Source organism: Mustela putorius, unplaced genomic scaffold (genome assembly GCF_011764305.1).
Source record: "Mustela putorius furo isolate JIRA1106 unplaced genomic scaffold, ASM1176430v1.1 tig00003850_pilon_pilon_pilon, whole genome shotgun sequence".
In the NCBI taxonomy this organism is placed as follows: Eukaryota; Metazoa; Chordata; class Mammalia; order Carnivora; family Mustelidae; genus Mustela; species Mustela putorius.
In genome coordinates, this window is record NW_025422002.1 from 5,180,821 (window position 1) to 5,200,229 (window position 19,409).

Sequence of the window (19,409 nt, forward strand, 5' to 3'; positions counted from 1 at the left end):
CCTTCATCCAATGAACAAGTTCCAAACATGTTGCCCTGTTTGGGCAGCCTGAGTGTGAACTAAATGACAGAGATACAAGGTCAGTATTAGGTAAGCACAGTCCCTGTCTTAATAGCACTTACATGTGGGGGCACAGACAAAACTCAAGTCAAAGAAAGGATGGAAGAAAATACTTATAACTTTACTTGACCTTGTAAGGTAAAGAGTATCAAGAAAAGCCTCTTTTCAATAGCGTGGGGAGAAGAGGTCTCCTTGAGAAGGGGCCATTCAGCTGCAAGGACTCAGAATGAGAAGGGATCAGCCACAGTAAAAGGGAGATGCGCATGGGGAGAAGGAAATTCCAAGGAGGGCAGGGATGTGAGCGGAGACCTCCAGCTGGAAAAGAACGCTGAGTTTTCAAGGAATCGAAACAAGACCAGCTGGGCTTGAACATGGTAAGTGGAGTATAATATAAAATAAAGTTGGAGAGAGAGAAAAAAACCGTGAAGTATACTAAAAATATGAAACATTTATCCAAAGTAGGAGTTCTTAACACTTTTCGTACCCTGAACCCTCCTGGCAGAATAATGAAGCTTCGGGGCCTCCTTCTCAGAATGAAATGTTTAAATGTTTAAATACATAAATAAATGTTTTCTTTTATGAAGAAAACCAGTTATCTCAAAATAGTAATAAATTTATAGTATAGCAATATATACATGCTCTTTATTAATATATTAAATAAGATCTAGTGGAAGGTCTCAAAATTATCATTTCTAAAGGAAGGATGAATGCAAACAATATTTCAAGATATCTACAATAACAATAACGTGACAAAAATGTGATTTCTACTGGTGACAAAGTTATAAATACTGCTACTATTACTGTCATCTGTCTCATAACTGAAGGAAACGACATACTTGAGTGAAAGGATAGTAAAAAGCCAGATGTCGTTCTTCCCCATCCACATTCCTGAATGCCCTAAATGCTGTTTATTCTGTCTTCTTTACGAAGAACCCTAGTCTGAGGGAAGCTTGTCTTCTCCCTTAAGTAGACTACCTAGGAGACTGACCTAAAAGGATCCTATGAAACAAAAAGAAGAGGGTCTTCTGCTTACTATAAACAGGTACAAAAGAGAAAACTGCTTTGTATATTTTAGGAAATTCCGAAGAAATGTGATGCTGCAAAACCAAATTTGAACACATTTTTTGCTTTCAGCAATTACTTTTTTATTTAAAAGGAAAAAAATGTCCCTTTGGGAGCTGGGTGGGGGGAAATAAAACAAGGATTCCACAAACTGAAGGCAAAGGTAAAGTCCTTTGGTGAGAGAAAATGACAAGCCTACAAAACAGTGTATTTTATCTTACTCTATTTTATTTCATTTTAAAGATTTTATTTATTTTATTTGACAGACAGAGATCACAAGCAGGCAGAGGCAGGCACAGAGAGAGGAAGGAAAGCAGGCTTCCCACTGAGCAGAGAGCCCGATGCGGGGTTTGATCCCAGGACCCTGGGATCATGACCTGAGCCGAAGGCAGAGGCTTTAACCCACTGAGCCACCCAGGCGCTCCTCTTATTTTATTTTTTAAAGATTTTATTTATTTGACAGAGAGAGACACAGCAAGAGAAGGAACACAAGCAGGGGGAGTGGGAGAGGGAGAAGTAGGCCTCCAGCTGAGCAGGGAGCCCAATGTGGGGCTTGATCCCAGGACCCCAGGATCATGACCCAAGCCAAAGGCAGACGCTCAATGACTGAGCCACCCAGGCACCCCCAAAACAGTGTATTTTAGACACTTAGAGAAAGTTTCATAAACTAAAAAGCCCCCTTCTTCTTACTCCCTTTTAGAAGAAACATCAAAAAAAAAAAAAAAAAAGAAGAAGAAGAAGAAGAAACATCCATTTGCAGAACCTTGCTTTGGGATTCAGTGACAAGAGAATAACTTGGAATTGCTACAGGAGAGTTTATGAGTTGTCAGGCATTAAAATAAAACCACAGGAGTGCCTGGGTAGCTTAGTCAATTGGGTATCTGAATCTTGATTTCAGCTCAGGTCATAATCTCAGAGTCATGAGATCAAGTCCCACATCAGGCTCTGCACTGGGCGTGGAACCTGCTTAAGATTCTCTCGCTCCCTCTCCCTCTCAACCCCCACCAACCACACGTTCATTCTCTCTCTCTCTCTCTCTAAAACAAAAGAATAAATGAAAAAAACCACAAAATTTGAAAAGCTATACTTTTCTATCTATTGCTTAAGGAAATATATAATGCTTCTTGAACAACCAAAGTGCAATTTTTAGAGAGGAAAAAGTGGCCTTACTTTAGATCCTATCTGCTATGTCAAAAAGCCTAAGAAGACAGTGGCACTCTCTGGTATATTACAGCATTGATATTACAGCATAATGGTTAGAAAAGAGACCCTGGCATCTCACTAGCCAGGCTTGAATCCCAGCTCCACCACTAGCCAGCTCGGCAACTCAGGGCAAGTATCTTTTCTAATCCTCAGTTTGCTACCTGAAAAATAACCGGCCTCCTGGGGTTGCTATGAGAACTGGATGAAATATATATAAGCTGCAGAGCACAGTACTGGGCACATAATAAAAAAAATGGTTAATCAACATTAGAAAAGAACAAGTTCTTCCTTCCCATCCCAACCCTATTACCTCTGTCAAATAGCCAGTTGAGTTCACAAACTTCTCAAATTCAGCATTACTGACTTCATAGGCATCCATGTAAAAGGCATCGATAGCAACTCTCCTGGCAGGTGCTTCCCCATCTTGCTTTATCTGAGGATCATCTGTGCCCATTGTAAACACTCCGGCGGGGATGAGGACCATCTGCAGCGAAAGGGAAGACGGAGAGTCATGTCGTCACAGCCAAAGTGGGCCTGTTTCAAGGACAGAGTGCCTAGCACACAGTAAGCACCCAAAAGTTATTACATACCCACCACAGAAATCACTGCACAACCAGTAAAATCACTCCACACACCCAAGAAAGGGAAGGATTAGTCTCAAAAAGAAATGAGAATTCTTGCTATGCCTGGTGGGCTCAGTTGGAAGAGCATGTGACTCTTGATCTATGGGTCACAAGTTCAAGACCCACATTGTGTGTAGAGATAAATAAATATTAAAAAGGAAGGAAGGAAGGAAGGAAAGAGGGAAAGAAGGAAGGGCGGGCTCGCTCCTGGGTGGCTCAAACTGTTAAGCATCTGCCTTTGGCTCAGGTCAAGATCTCGGGCTCCTGAGATCAAGCCCCATATTAGGCTCCCTGCACAGTGAGGAGCCTGCTTCTCCCTCTCCCCTTGCTGCTTCCCTTGCTTGTGCTTTCTCTTGCTCTAGCTCCTGCTCTCTATTAAATAAATAAATAAAATCTTAAAAAAAAAGAAAAGAAAGAAATTAAAATCCTCTTGGCAAGTAGTTCTTTAGTCCAAACTCTACTTGATACATGCCATGGAAACAGGTCTGGAACAACAGTCACCAAGCTGCTGATGGCTCGAGTACAAAGGCAAGGAGATATTCTACTTCTTTATACATTTGAGTATGTTTTTCCTTTAATATGATCTCATTTCTTGTAATTTCTCATTGAATTACTTTTAAAATCAAATGCAAAAATGCCATATGTAATATTCCTAAAAACCACTGAGTGAATGTGCATCTCCAGTAAAACAGAAAATACTTAAATCACTGAAATAGAATATCTAAAAAGTTTAATAAGGGAGCATGTCTTATTCTTATTATGTCCTTGTCCTTAACTGATTCCTTATTAAAACTCTAACTGCAATTACTTTGCTCCTATATACTGTCTCACATAAACTCTAAACTCTAAGAGACCATTGGATTGCCTTGTTCATATCTGTATTTCCAGCACTAAATATAGTGCCTAGGATTGCACCAAAAATATTCAGTTAAGAAATGTAGGCCTATGCTCAACATCATGACTTGTTAGGGAAATGTAAGTAAAAACTAAAAAGAGATTCTACTTTATGCCCACTAGCATGGCTATAACCCAAAACATGGACAATAACAAGTGTTGACAAGGGATTGCAACCTTCATACATTGCTGGTAAAAATGTAAAACGATGCAGCTGCTTTAGAAAACAGTCTCTTGGTTCTTCAAAAATCTAAATAAAGCATCACTATATGATACAATTTTACTCCTATATATATATCCAAGATAAATGAAAACAAACATCCATGAACAAAACTTCTTCAAATGTTCATAGCGGTAATATTCAGAATAGTCAAAAAGCGGAAACTCAAAAGTCCATCAAATGACAGATAAACAAAATGTGGTATATCCACTAAATGAAATATTATTCAGCCATAAAAAGGAATGAATTAACAATACATATTACGATATGGATGAACCTTGAAAAGATTATGCTAAGTGAAATAATCTACTCATAAAAGGCCACATATTATATGAGTCCATTCATATGAAATGCCCAGAACAGATAAATCCAAGGAGACATAAAGTAGATTAGTGGTTGCCAGGGGTTGGAGGGGAAAAAAAATGAGGAATGACTGCTAATGGATATAGGGTTTTGGGGGCGGGTGATGGAATGTTCTGGAATTACTGATGATGGTTGTGACACCTTGTGAATGAGCTGGGAAACACTAAGTTGTTCAAGTTATAAGGCTGAATTTTATGTTATGTCATTCTATCTTAATTTTTTAAAAAAAGAACACAATCATACCATCTGTAGACACAGTATCCTACTTTCTAATCAGCTGAGTGAAAAAACAATTCATTGACCTCCCAGCAGCATAAGAATTGTGAAGCCTCTAATCTATAAAATAAGGGTTCAAATTGAGGAGGGAAAAAAAGAAAGCCAAAGAGACAAAACTAGTTGGAATAAAAAGAAAGAATGTGACTTATCAATAACAACAGAAGACCTAGAAAAACAAGATTAAAAGAAACAGAAAGTAGCAATCAACAATCACTGAATCCTACTATTTCCATTGACTTCCATTACTAGTGACTGTCTTTAATTCTGTGCATCTATTTCCCAATGAAAATGGAGCTCTTTTTCTATGACATATGGGTAATGTCTTATTATTTGTTCAATGTATTACTATTACTCTAAGAAATCGTGTTTGTCTACTCCTGTTCCCTAATCCCAGCATTACAGAGGTCACTCCATCTTGCTGGATTCCTCCCCTCCTTCTATTCCCAGAAACCTGCAAGAGCCTCAAACCAGTCACCCTGACTCCAGTCTCATCCTTTCACATCCCTCCTTGCTCCTCTGTTAGCCATTTATCTTCTATTCAGTCATTCATTCAACATATATTTGAGTACCTACAGAACTTTCTGAAATGTCAACCCTTGGAATCCAATGTAACTTATTACAGCTTTGTTTTTAACAGAAAAAGACTGGCAATAAACTAAATGTCCATCAGTAGTGGAAAGGTTAAATAAATTGTGGGCTATCCACACAACAGAAAATTAAACAGCCATAAGAAAAGGAAATTTATGACATTTATAAATATAGAGTAAACATAGTCGATTAAACACTTATAAAAGCTAGTATGAAGGTTCAAAGACAAAAGTAGTGAAAACAACTCATTACAAGAAGTTAAGGGATGAGTTAGATGAAAAGATATATAAAGAAATATCAAAAACATGAAACATGGCAGCAGGGAGTAAAAATATTAAGCCTTAGAATGCAATCAAACCTAAATTATCTACATAAAAGTGGGCTGTATAGATATAAGATGTTATATGTAAACCTCATGGTAACCACAAAGGGAAAACCTATAGTAAATATACAAAGGATAAAGGAAAAGGAATATAAGCATACCACTAAAAAAAAGCCATCAAATCACAAAGAAGGAGAGCAAGAGAATAAAAGATGAACAGAAAGACATAACCAAAAAAGCCAGAAAATAGTGAACAAAATGGCAGTAAGTACATACCTATCAATAATTATTTGAAATGTAAATGGACTAAGTTCTCCAATCAAAAGACATAGAGTGGCTTAAAAACAAGACCCATCTCTATGTAGTCTACTAGACGCTAACCTGAAATATAAGGACACACAGAGACCGAAAGTGAAAGGAAGCAGAAAGATACTCCATGAAAATGAAAACCAATAGGAAGCTGGTGTAGCTATACTATATCAGACAAAACCAACTTTAAAATAGAGACTACAGGGGCGCCTGGGTGGCTCAGAGGGTTAAGCCTCTGCCTTTGGCTCAGGTCATGATCTCAAGGTCCTGGGATGGAGAACCACATCAGGCTCTCTGCTCAGCGGGGAGCCTGCTTCTCTCTCTCTCTCTCTCTCTCTGCCTGCCTCTCTGCCTACTTCTGATCTCTGTCTGTCAAATAAATAAATAAAATCTTTTAAAAAAATGAAAAAATTTAAAAAATTAAATAGAGACAACAATAAAAACAAGGAGAACTACATAATGATAAAGGGACCAACCCAACAAAAGGATTTAACATTTGGAAAAATTTATGTAGCCAATATAGGAGCACCTAAATAAGTAAACCAATATTTCCCTAGAGGGAAAAACAGACAGCAACACAATAATAACGGGGGACTTCATATCCCATTTACATCAATGGATAGATCACCCAGACATAAAATCAACAAAGAAAGAGCAACCTTAAACAACATGTTAGACCAGATGAACTTAACAGACATATACAGAACAACCCAACCAAAAGCAAAAGAAATACATATTCTTCTCAAATGCACACGGAACAGTCTCCAGGACAGATCACATGTTAGACCACAAAACAAGTCTTAATAAATTTAAGAGGACTGAAATCATATCAAACATCTTTTCCAATCACAAAAGATATGAAACTAGAAATCAATTCCACAAAGAAAATAGGAAAATTCACAGATAGAGGAAAATTAAACAATTTGCCACCAATCAATCAAGAAATCAAAGAAGAAATTTAAAAAATTAATACAATGAAGACAAACAAAAATGGAAATAAATCAAAATTTATGGGATGCGGCAAATAAATTCTAAGAGAAATTCAGAGCATCAAACACCTATCTTAAGAAACTGGTTCTCTGGGGCACCTGGGTGGCTCAGTGGGTTAAAGCCTCTGCCTTCGGCTCGGGTCATGATCCCAGGGTCTTGGGATCAAGCCCCGAATCAGGCTCCCTGCTCAGCAGAAGCTTGCTTCTCCCTCTCCCACTCCCCCTGCTTGTGTTCTCTCTCTCACTGTGTCTCTCTGTGTCAAATAAATAAATAAAATCTTTAAAAAAAATTAACTCAAAATGGATTAAAGACAATCTGAGGGTTTTGAAGGGGCGGGGGGTGGGAGGTTGGGGGAGCCAGGTGGTGGGTATTGAGGAGGGCACGAATTGCATGGTGCACTGGGTGTGGTGCAAAAACAATGAATTCTGTTACACTGAAAAGAAATTTTTTAAAAATGGATTAAAGACTTGAACATAAGACCTGAAATCATAAAATTTCATAAGCAGTAAGCTCCTTAACACAGGCGCTGGTGATGATATTTTTGAACCCAACACCAAAAGTAATAAAATAAAAAATGAGCAAATGGGGCTATACCAAACTAAAAATCTTCTATACAGCAAAGGAAACTATCATCAAAATAAAAAGGCAACCTAAGGAATGGTAGACATTTTTTGCAAAACATGTATCTGATGAGGAGTTAATATTCACAGTGTATAAAGAACTCATGGAACTCAACAGCAAAAGAACCAAAAAACAAAAAACAACTCTGATTAACAAATGGGCAGAAGATCTGAACAGACATTTTCCCAAAGAAAACATACAGATAGTCAAAAGGTACATGGAAGGATGCACAACATCATTATTATCACAGAAATGCAAATCAAAACCACAATGAGATAGCACCTCACACCTGTCAGAATGGCTATTATCAATATGCCCCAAATCTGTTACAGTGGCTACTATCAATAAAACAAGAAGTAACAAGTGTTGGCAAGAATGTGGTTAAGAGAAACCCATGTGTACTGTTAGTGGAAATGTAAATTAGGGCAACCACAATGGAATCCAGTATGGCTCCTCAATAAGTTAAAAAATATTATTTAAAAAACTACCACATAATTCAGCAATTTCACTTCTGGGTACTTACCCAAAGATAACTAAAATACTAGTACAAAACACTAGTACACTAGTACAAAAACACTAGTACAAAACACTAGTCTTTTTCTTTTTAAGATTTTTTTTTTTAATTTAACAGAGAGAGAGATTACAAGTAGGCAGAGAGGCGGGCAGAGGGGGTGGGGGGGGAGCAGGCTCCCTGATGAGCAGAGAGCCCGATGCAGGGGCTCGATCCCAGGACCCTAAGATCATGACCTAAGCCAAAGGCAGAGGCTTAACCCACTGAGCCACCCAGGCGCCCCACAAAACACTAGTTTGCACTAGCACCTCAATGTTCAATGTAGCACGATTGACAATAGCCAAACCATGAAAACATCCTAAGTGTCCATGAATGGATGAACAGATGAAGAAATTGTGGTATGGGGACGCCTGGGTGGCTCAGCTGGTTAAGTGTCTGCCTTCAGCTCAGGTCATGATCCTGGGGTCCTGGGATCGAGCCCTGTATTGGGCTCCCTGAACAACAGGGAATCTGCTTCTCCCTTTCCCTCTACCCCTCCCTACCTCATGCTCTCTCCCTCTAATAAATAAAATATTTTTTAAATTGCGGTATGTATGTAAGTATGTATATATGTGTGTATAAATATATGTCCTTTTAAATCATATGCATCATATATATATATCATTCAATCATAAGAAAGAATGAAGTCTTGCCATTTACAACATGGATGGACTTTAAGGGCATTATGCTAATGAATAAGTCAGAGAAGACAAACAACGGTAGATCTCTGTTCTATGTGGAATCTAAACAGACAAAAACCAAGCTCATAGATACAAAGAACAGATTGGTGGTTGCCACAGGCAGGGGTGGGGAAGAGGAAGAGGTTAAAAAAAAAAAAGTGGTAGGGCACCTGGGTGACTCAGTTGGTTAAGCGGCTGCCTTTGGTTCAGGTCATTATCCCAGAGTCCTGGGATTGAGTCCCACATCTGGCTCCTTGCTCAGCAGGGAGCCTGCTTCTCCACTACCTGCCACTTCCCCTCTCTCTGTGTCAAAGAAATAAATAAAGTCTTTAAAAAAATTTTTTTTAAATGATCAATTACATATTAAAAAGAATTTTTTTAATAAAAAATATTTTTTTAAAGACTGGTCAGCTCCAGAAAGGCATGGCTTTTTATTTCTCTAAAAAATACCGTGTACTTTTTGTCAGTTCTATAAGGAATCAGGTGGAGACCCGAGTTAACCAGTACAATATTTCAAATTTATTCTAGTGATGTTTTTAGTGCATCTTATAGATTACTGCTTGGACAATTCAGAGCATAAGGCTGTTTTTGTTATCGGTCTTGTTTTACAAGGAGAATGGAAACAACTTTACCACACCATCTAAAACCTAAAATCTTTTTTAGTTATAACATATTTTAAAAATTGTTAAATAGATTGCTTAATAAACTGTAAGCTAAAGATCCTTGTAACCCCCCTCCATGAAAATATCTTGTTAGTCATTCCAAAAGCCCTTCCTATACCCACCTTGAACACAAATCCTCCCCCTCACCAAAGAGAAAAACCACTGTCCCAACTTCTAACTTATTTTTAAGATGCCATGGATTATAAGACATTATATTAGTTCCAGGTATACAACATAATTCAATATTTATATATTTTATGAAACGATCAACACAAGCCTAGTCAACATTCACTACCACAGTTAAACTGTTTTCTTGTGATAAGAACTTTTTTTATTATTAACATAAATTGTATTATTTGTTTCAGGGGTACAGGTCCATGATTCATCAGTCTTACACAATACAAAGCGCTCACCACCACACATACCCTCCCCAATGCTGTGATAAGAACTTTTAAGATCTCTTTTAGCAACTTTCAAATATATAATATTATTAACTACACTGTACTATCCTGACTTTTATATATTGTTACCTTATTTTATTTGCACTTTTATTTAACTCTGCATCCTTAAACATTATAGTATTTTTTATTTTTTCAGTGTTCCAATATTCATTATTTATGCACCACACCCAGTGCTCCATGCAATACGTGCCCTCCATAATACCTACCACCAGGTTCACCTAATCCCCCGTCCCCTCTCCTCAAAACCCTGTTTGTTTCTCAGAGTCCACAGCCTCTCATGCTTCATCTCCACTTCCGATTTCCCCCAACTCACATTTCCTTTCCTTCTCCCAATGTCATTATAGTTATGGTTTTTCTTTTTTTGTAAAATATGGCATTTAAGAATCTTAATCTATAGGTTCCCCCATTACCTCTTTTTTCCCTTGCAATTTATCTGTTGAAGAAACTGGGTCATTTGTCCAAGAGAGAATCCCACAGTCAAGATTTTTGTTAACTGCAACTTTATAATGTAGTTTATCATTATCCCCTGTCCTCTGTACCTCCTGAAAATTGATAGCTGAATCTGGAGGCTTTATCAGATTCAGGTTTGGTTTGGGGGGAGTAAGGCTCCTCTGTAGATGGGGTGGTCTTCCTCATCAAGAAGCATGGAAAGTATGGGTTACTCTCTTCTGATGCGTTACTCTCTTCTGATTTTGCAGCCATCGAAGTTCAATTCATCATGGGTTGCAAAATGATATTAGAATTCTATCACATCTTCATTCATTGCTGAATGCTTCTATAGAGAAACTTCTCCTACTCAGTTATTTAGCTACTAAGTGGTATATTCATGGGAAAGGCAAGATAAATTCTTGACTCTTTCCCCTTATTTACCAGCTTTCAAAAAAAAAAGAGCCAGTTCCCAAGAATAATCCCAAGATGACGAAAACAAAACAAAACAGAACAAAAAATAAAAATAAAACTGGGAAAGGGGTCAGGCTGTGCACTATCTCCATATCTGGCAAAACACTGGATCTGCAAATAGTGTTACCAAACCAAAGGAAAGGTATTAATACAAGGCAAGGTCTGATGAGACTATTCTTACTAGAACAATGCTGCCCTTCATAATCCCCAGTCACTGTGGTCGCTAACCAGTATCAGGACTCCCAGAATTCCATAAACCCTCAAGAGCTTTCCAACAAGTCATAATATGCTCAAATTATCAAGAAGGAATTCATGGTAGTTGCCTTCAGTCCACTTCATTTGATGCAGCATTCAGAATTCACAGCAGGGGGAACTAGCATCAGAAGCAGATAAGTCAGGGGACAGAGCCTGTGTACATTACCAGAAATGTCAGTGATTGGAAAACTTCTTCTTTTATGATATAACCAATTCCATGTCTGGATTTATCTAAATCTTGAAAATCTCTTTCCAGTATTATGCTAAATCTTCTTTGCCATCACACATTAAATAGTAAGAGATTATAAAACTAAAATAGATCATTTGTGACTTAGGCAAATAGATTTCACTGAACTTCTTGAGATAGAAACCAAACTACAAAGAGCTGGAGTGAGAAGGGGGAAGTGGAAGTAGTTGGTGAAACAGGAGAGAAATTACCTGCTAATTTGAGGGAGTGGCCAATCTCAGAGAATGTTTTATTTTTTTTTTAAAGAGAGCATGGGTGGGGAGGGGTAAAGGAAGAGAGGGAGAAAATTTTAAGCACGCTCCACACCCAGCTCAGAGCCCAAGCGGGGCTTGATCTCACAACCTTGAGATCACGACCTGAACTAAAATCAAGAGTCAGAGGCCCAACCAACTGAGCCACCCAGAAGCCCTTCAGAGAATGTTTTAAAAGGCAGTGGAACCCAGTGTGTTTTTTGATGAATTGTGGGGAGGGGAATTAAACAGCCCTAAGAAAGGAAAGAGATTGAAAACAAGAAAAAAGACACTTGTTGGGGCGCCTGGGTGGCTCAGTGGGTGAGCCTCTGAGCCGAGCCTCTGCCTCTGGCTCAGGGCATGGTCCCAGGGTCTTGGGATTGAGCCCGGCATCGGGCTCTCTGCTCAGCGGGGAGGCTGCTTCCTCCTCTCTCTCTCTGTCTCTGCCTGTCTCTCTGCCTACTTGTGATCTCTGTCAAATAAATAAATAAAATATTTTTTAAAAGAAAAGAAAAAAGACACTTGTAATAAATTAATATGGAGAGAGATTGCCAAGACAAAGAGCTAAAAAGACCAAAGCAAGGTGTACCATAGTAAGCAAGGCATGCTATCATTTATGTGAAAAGGAGGTGGAGGAAGAATACAGATTCACTTATTTTTGTATTTGCTTCTATTTGCAGAACAGAGCTCTGGGAAGACATATAGGAAACTCGTGTAGTAGTTATTTGAGAGGAAGGCTATCAGGTAAATAAAAACTTTTCACTATACACCCTTCTCTAATTTTTTTTCTAAACCATATAAGGACACTGTCTGTCCAAAAAATAAACAGCAAAATAAAGTGTCAATCTGATCATACCACTTACTTACTTAGATTCCTTAGGCATCCTTGTCATCTTTCAGGGTAAAATAAAATATCTAACCACCAAAGCCTAATCTCTCACCGTCTCCCTCACCACATGTTCCACCTACACTTTGTCTGTAAATAATCAATATTCAAGATCCCCTCTTCCAGGTCTTTACTGCCTGCATGTCTGTCCTCTGGCTGGATCATATGCCCCTCACGTGGGTTCCTCTAATAAATACCTCTATCCATCCTAACATGACACACACGTATTTTAATGATGGGTTTTCACTTCCTTAGATCCTAGGCTCTTTGGGAATCACAAATAGAGTTTTCATTTCTATATTCCTAAGACTTGGCATGGTGCATAGTTCAGTGTAGACACTAAAAAAAAAAAAAACAAAAACCATTGACTGATTGAGTGAGATCATTAATACGATGAGAAATTTGCCACGTGAGTTATTCATAATTGCAAAAATTCTTATTCTAACAGTCCCAGACATGGACAGCATGTTTGCATTGTAGTGAAACCTGTTTAAAAGACTCTGTGCGAGGACTGAACTAGGTTCACACATTATTCTGATTATCCTCCAAATGTCTGAGACACAGGGTTCCTCAGTCCTTAGAAGTCAGAATTTTAAGCAGCTCTGCAGAGAAGCAGAAACATAGAAGACTTCAGACAAAAGCTCCAAGTGTAGTTTTAACATGATTATGAAAATGATCTAATCCAAGGTTTCATAAAGGACTTAAAGCTAAAAAAAAAAAGCTTGCCAGCAGCAGACAAGTAGGTCCTACTCTGAGAACAGGTGTTCAGTCCTTGGCATAAAGAGAAGACATACAGAAAACTGTGCCCATTGTGCCTAATGAAGTTTTACAATCACCTCATTTTTTCCATCCTCTTCTCCCTCAAGGTGAGTACCAGCAATGCTAATACAATCACAACTTCCATTGTGAACTCCTGGCCTACTTTTTTTTTTTCCTTCTTCTTCTTTCCTTACCTTCAGAGATAACCAACACTGAATAAGTCAAGTTTCCATTCTGGAGGCTATAGATAAAAATACCTTGCATTGTTCTGAGTGGATCATAATTTCCAATTTACACTAATAAAATGAAGTTTTCTGTCCTGCAAATATAAAATGTTGTCCTAGTGAAACCCAGAGTATCAACTGTTTCACCTACAAGACTCTGAACCAAATAATAAGAACGACTTGAATCAAGTCTTTACTGAAGTTCGAGTTAAACAATCCATTCCTTCTCGAAAGTTAAAATCCCCTTTGCTACACCAGTCTGTGCCATTGCCACTCAAGTCAAAAATAGGTAAGTCAAAGTGACTCTATTGCCATTAGAACCGTATTTGGGGGGCACCTGGGTGGCTCAGTGGGTTAAGCGTCCAACTTGTAAGCTCACCTCAGGTCATGATCTCATGGGTCATGGGATCAGCAGGGAGTCAGCTTGGGATTCTCTTTCCTTCTGCTGCTCCTTCTCCCAACAGAGAGTGCTCTTGCCAACCCCCCCCCCAAAATAAATGAAAAAAATCTTTAAAAAAAATAGATAGGTAGATATTTGGGCTACACATTCTAGGCAGGTACAGTGGGCATCTATTCCTGGTGCCCACCCAGCCCTTCCTCCTTCCTGTTCTTATCAGAACAACTGACACCCCTTTGTAAACCACGTGTTCAACTCTCTACATGGCTCAAGTAGAGCTGGTGACTCTACTCCACCTCCATGACTCAGGCATGGCCAACTGTGGCATTCTTTTGACCAAAGAGATGTTATTAGGGATAGGCCCATGACCCAGTTGAAGTTAATCTTAAATCTCTGGCTGGAGCTGGAGAAAAGGAACACTCTCTCTTCCAGCTACTTCCTTGGTAAAAAGAGACACTGCCTGAAAATGGAGCAAACATGGAGAAAGAAAAACCTAGGAGACAGACAAAGAGGAAGACCTGTCCAAGGCCCTCAAACGTGGTATCTGGGGCTGTATCTACTCTCAAACTTCCCCACTCTGAGAGTCCATAAATGTCCCCTCTCCTAGTTTTTTTCTGCTTAAGCCAGTTTTGTGTTTTCTTTCACTCACTACTGTGATGTTTTTGTCTTATATACAAAAATGAAATAAACTTACACAAATACTTTTGTGTAGCTCTTCTCCTTTTTCCTTCTTTTCTCTCTTAAAACTAAGATAATACATTAAAGGCTCAGAAGAAAGTGGGGTGAACAAGAGAATCATCTTCTTTGGATCTGTCCATAAACTGCTGCCTTGGCTGTCTGCACAAGGCTTACCCATCGAAACCATTCTCCTATTCTAGGGCCTGCAGAGACAGATGCTAATTGTAGATGGAACAGCATTAAAGTTCCTTCAAGCCCTAGGATTTATGATTCTATTAAGCCTCAGCAGCCTTACCTGTAAAGAGGGGAATAATATCTTTTACTGGATTCTTAGGAGGATAAGATACAGCAAAAGAATTTTACAAAGGTTTCTTTAGAAAGTACCGGATATTCTTTGTTCCCACAGCAGTTTCTCATATTGTATCCACCAAAAAAAGGTAACAGATCATTCAAGAAATTGTTACAGAATGTCTAAAATGTGTAGGACACTGGGCAAGTGTGGGGAGGGGATGGATATATAGATTTATAAAAGTCTAAAAATGCTTCCCATGTAGAATATCAAACAGCTACACATATAACAGGAAAGAAAACATGCAAGTTGCCCTCAGACAACAATAAAATGTTGTGGGAATTTAGAAACAAGGAAAACCACTTCTTCGAGGAAAGGTTTCATGGAAGAGATGGCATTCAATTCAGTCATGCCTTGACACTTGGGTAAGCATTACCTAATCTGAAACATTCTCAGATAAGAATTTAGGACTGAAATTACCCATACATACAGAGATGGTACATACAATTGAATCATCCCATGATTCTAAATGTCCTTCAAGCAACTGTTTTCAAAGATTCATGGAAATCAAAACATTTTGCCACCTTGTACAAAATAACCTGTGCAGAAACTGCTAGGATACTTTTCCCATTGAGAATTTTATATATATATATATATAAAATATATATATATATATGCACACACATACATACACACACACACACACACACACATACACTAGAAGGAACTTGAGTAAAATTTTAAAACATCTAAACTGCTTCCCATACATTTTTTACTGCTGTAACTTTCCAGTGAAACTGTAAATTCTTGAGGGTAAAGCCCAATGCTATTTATTTCTTTGTGTACCTCATCTTGCCAAGTGCTCATTAAATGAATTAAAATACAAAAAAAGACTCACAGTTGAAAAGTGTTACATTAAAAAGTGTGAAAAGTGTCACCCCCAGAAACCTTAAATTACTAACATTTCCCAGAACACATCATGCACTTGTACAATACTTTGTTTGTGCCCATGCTATTCCCATTCTTGGAATGTCCTTCAATCTGTCCTTCTATCCTTAGCTTCTGAAAATGTCTCCTTCAAGCCCTAGCTCTAATGTGACCTTTTCTTTGAACCACTTCCTAATTTATACAGGACAAATGAATCATTTTTTCCTCTCCAAGTGCTTTGTTCAACTCCTCCTGTAGTACCATCATTATGGAAAAATGATCCTCATAGGTGATTGTGCATGGAGGGGAAGGGAGACGGGGAGAGAGAGGAAGACATAGGAAGGAGAGAGAGGAAGGGAGTAAGGATGGGGGAGAGACACATACCATGAGAGAACATACGCCTACCAGAAGGTAGATGGCAAATGTCTTGAGGGAAGAGCATATGTCTTTTTTTCTCTTCCTTATATCCAAGACATAGGACAGTGCTATAATATTTGTATACCAAATAAACATGTGTTATACTAAACTAAATAAACAGAAAACAAAAAAAATAGATTTCATACAACCCTAATCCAAATCTCAGAAAGTTATTTTATGGATATCAACAAACTGATTCAATGCATATATAAATGGGCAAAAGACCCAGAATGGCCAAGACAATACTCGAGGGGAAAAAAACGATGTTAGAGGACTGATGCTACAACTTGAAGAGTTACATAATCAAGACAGTGTGCTGGTGAAAAAACTAAAAGATCAGTGAAACAGCGCAGAGAGCCCAGAAAAAGACCTCCATAAATATGATCAACTGATCTTCAACACAAGGGTGTAATAGAGTGGAACAAAGACCGCTTCTTCAACAAATGATGCCAAAACAAAATGGATATCCACATATAAAAATAGTAATAATAATAATAGACACTGAACTTCCACCCTTCACAAAAATTAACTCAAAATGGATCAGACCTAAATATAAAATGCAAAATGGTATAACTCTTAGAAGATAACATAGGAGGAGACCCAGATGACAAGGGGTACGGTGATGACTTTTTACAAACAACATCAAAAGCAACAACCACAAAAGAAATTGCTAAGCAAGGTTTAATTAAAATAAAAAATTTCTGCTCATGAAAAGAGAATGTCAAGAGAATGAGGAGACAAGTCAGACTGAGAGAACTTTGCAGATGAGACATCTGATAAAGGACTGTTACCCAAAACAAAGAACTCTCGAAATTCAATAGTAAGAAATGGGCCAAAGAGGGACGCCTGGGTGTCTCAGTTGGTTAAGCGGCTGCCTTCGGCTCAGGTCATGGGATAGAGTCCCACATCGGGCTCCTTGCTCGGCCTCTGCCTGCCCCTCTGTCTGCCTGTGCTCACTCGCTCTCTCTTCCTCTATCCCTGACAAATTAATAAATAAAATCTTTAAAAAATAAAAAATAAAATAAAATGGGCCAAAGACCTAAACAGATACCTCACCAAAGATACACAGATGGCAAAGATGCTCATTGTATATCAAGCAAAAAATGCAAACTAAAACAACAGTGAGATACCACTACACACCTTAGAATGGCCAAAATCTGGAACAGTGACAACAGCAAATGCTGGTGATGGTGTGGAGCAACAGGAACTCTCATACATTTCTAGTAGGAATGCAAAATGGTAAAACTGCTTTGGAAGACAGTTTTGCAGTTTGCAGACAGTTTTGCAGTTTCTTAAAAAACTGAGCATACTCTTGCCGTATGTTACAGCAATTGTGTCCCTTGGTATTTATGAAAATATCTGGTACTTATCCAAATACCCATATGCAAATCTGCACACAGGTGATTACAGCAGCTTTATTCCTATCTGCCAAAACTTAGAAACAAGCAGGATACCCTTCAGTAGGTGAGCAGATAAATAAACCATGGCACATCAAGACAATGGATATTATTCAGAAATAAAAAGAAATTAGCAGGTAAGCTATTAAAAGCCATGGAAGAATCTTAAGTGCATATTACCAAGGAAAGAAGGGGTGCCTGGTTGGCTCAGTTGGTTAAGCACCTGACTCTTGATTTCCACTCAGGTCATGATCTCAGGGTTGTGAGAGCAGCCATGCTTCAGGCACCATGCTGAACAGGGAGCCTGCCCCTCCTCCAGCAATCACACGTGTCTCTCTCTCTCCAAAATAAATAAATAAATTATTTAAAAAAAAAAAAAAAACACAGGGAAGCCTGGGTGGCTCAGTGGGTTAAGCCACTGCCTTCGGCTTGGGTCATGATCTCAGGGTCCTGGGATCGAATCCTGCATTGGGCTCTCTACTCAGTGGGGAGCCTGCTTCCCCCTCTCTCTCTGCCTGCCTCTCTGCCTACGTGTGATGTCTGTCAAATAAATACATAAATAACGTTAAAAAAAAAAAAAACAGATCAGACATTGTTAGTGGGGACCAAGGGGAGGAATGAAGAGAGGGACACAAAGGACTTTTAGGGGAATGAAAATACTATACTATATGGTATTATAAGGATGGCTATACATCATTGTACACTTGTCCAAACTCACAGAATGTACACCAAGAGTGAAACTTAAGGAAAACTATGGACTTTGGTAATTACGATGCATTAATATAGACTCATCAACAGTAACAAATGTACTATTCTGGTGGAGTATATTGACAACGGTGGAGACTGCATTGTGTGGGGACAGGAGTATTATGGGAGATTTCTGTACCTTCCTCTACATTTCGTTGTGAACCTAAAAATCCTCTAAAAATTAAGTCTTAAAAAAAAAGAAGAAAAAAAATTTTTTTAAGATTTAAGGAAAAAAGCACTATCACTACAACCATGCACCTCTCCTGTAATATTGAACTTCCTGAATTCAGAATAAATGTCTAATGTCAGAATTAGACCAAAGTCATCTACACATGAACCAAAAAACTTAAAACCAAGAAAATCCTTTTATGAAGTCTTTTGTCTTGACAACAAAGCTACTTGGGGTTCAGTCATTAAGTTGAGTCCTTGAAGGCTTGTGATCTGTGCTCTCAGCAACTGCTAGTTTACTAATAGCATGGGATGCCTCCAAACATAGAAAGTGCATTCAAGTGAAAATGAGCACAAAATAAAAACATATAAGGAAGGAAGGAAGGGGGGGTGGGAGAAAGGAAGAAAATGCAAAAACTGGTCAAAATGACCCATACAATACCTAGTCTAGACACAAAACCACTCTGAAGAAATGGACAAAATGTGTATCTTATCAATGTAATTAAAAAGATACTGGCACCATCATCTCATTTTGAAATCAAAAGGTAGAGCATTTAAAATGCAGAATGTTCTGTACTGGCCAGAAGGTTCTAGGGAAAAATTTGATACAGATCAATGTGTAAATGCAATAAGACATCCACCCTGTTAGTTACCAAATACCTAAACAAGACACAGGGCTTTTTTCTTTTGAAGTAAGGACATGATTATCCAATATCACAAAAGGTAGAAAGGAATTAAAATCATGTACGGTCAATATACACTACAAAAATAACCAGGGTTCCCACCAGACAAAAGATAAACACTAATAATGCAGTGCATCCTCTGAGGGTCAAGAAAAATTTAAAAGGCCAAAATTACACAAAATGGAGAAACAGAGAAGCCCAGCCACCAATTCCCTAACACTATATTAGAGACACAAAGTTAGAGTCCTAACCCCTACCACCCTCACTCCCTATTTAGGTAAAGAAACTGGAGATAAGTATCTTTGGTAACTGCAATGTCAG

The 19,409-nt window shown here is 38.4% G+C and overlaps 1 protein-coding gene across 2 annotated transcripts in view; it reads right to left on the reverse strand.

Annotated features, from left to right (window-relative positions):
• Positions 1-19,409, reverse strand: part of SUMF1 (sulfatase modifying factor 1) — a 106,107-nt gene that overhangs the window by 85,481 nt on the left and 1,217 nt on the right. For both annotated transcript variants that reach the window (XM_004738409.3, XM_004738408.3), the window contains exon 2: positions 2,636-2,809. In XM_004738409.3, coding sequence (XP_004738466.1) covers positions 2,636-2,809 — 174 coding nt within the window. The remainder of the gene's footprint in view (positions 1-2,635; positions 2,810-19,409) is intronic.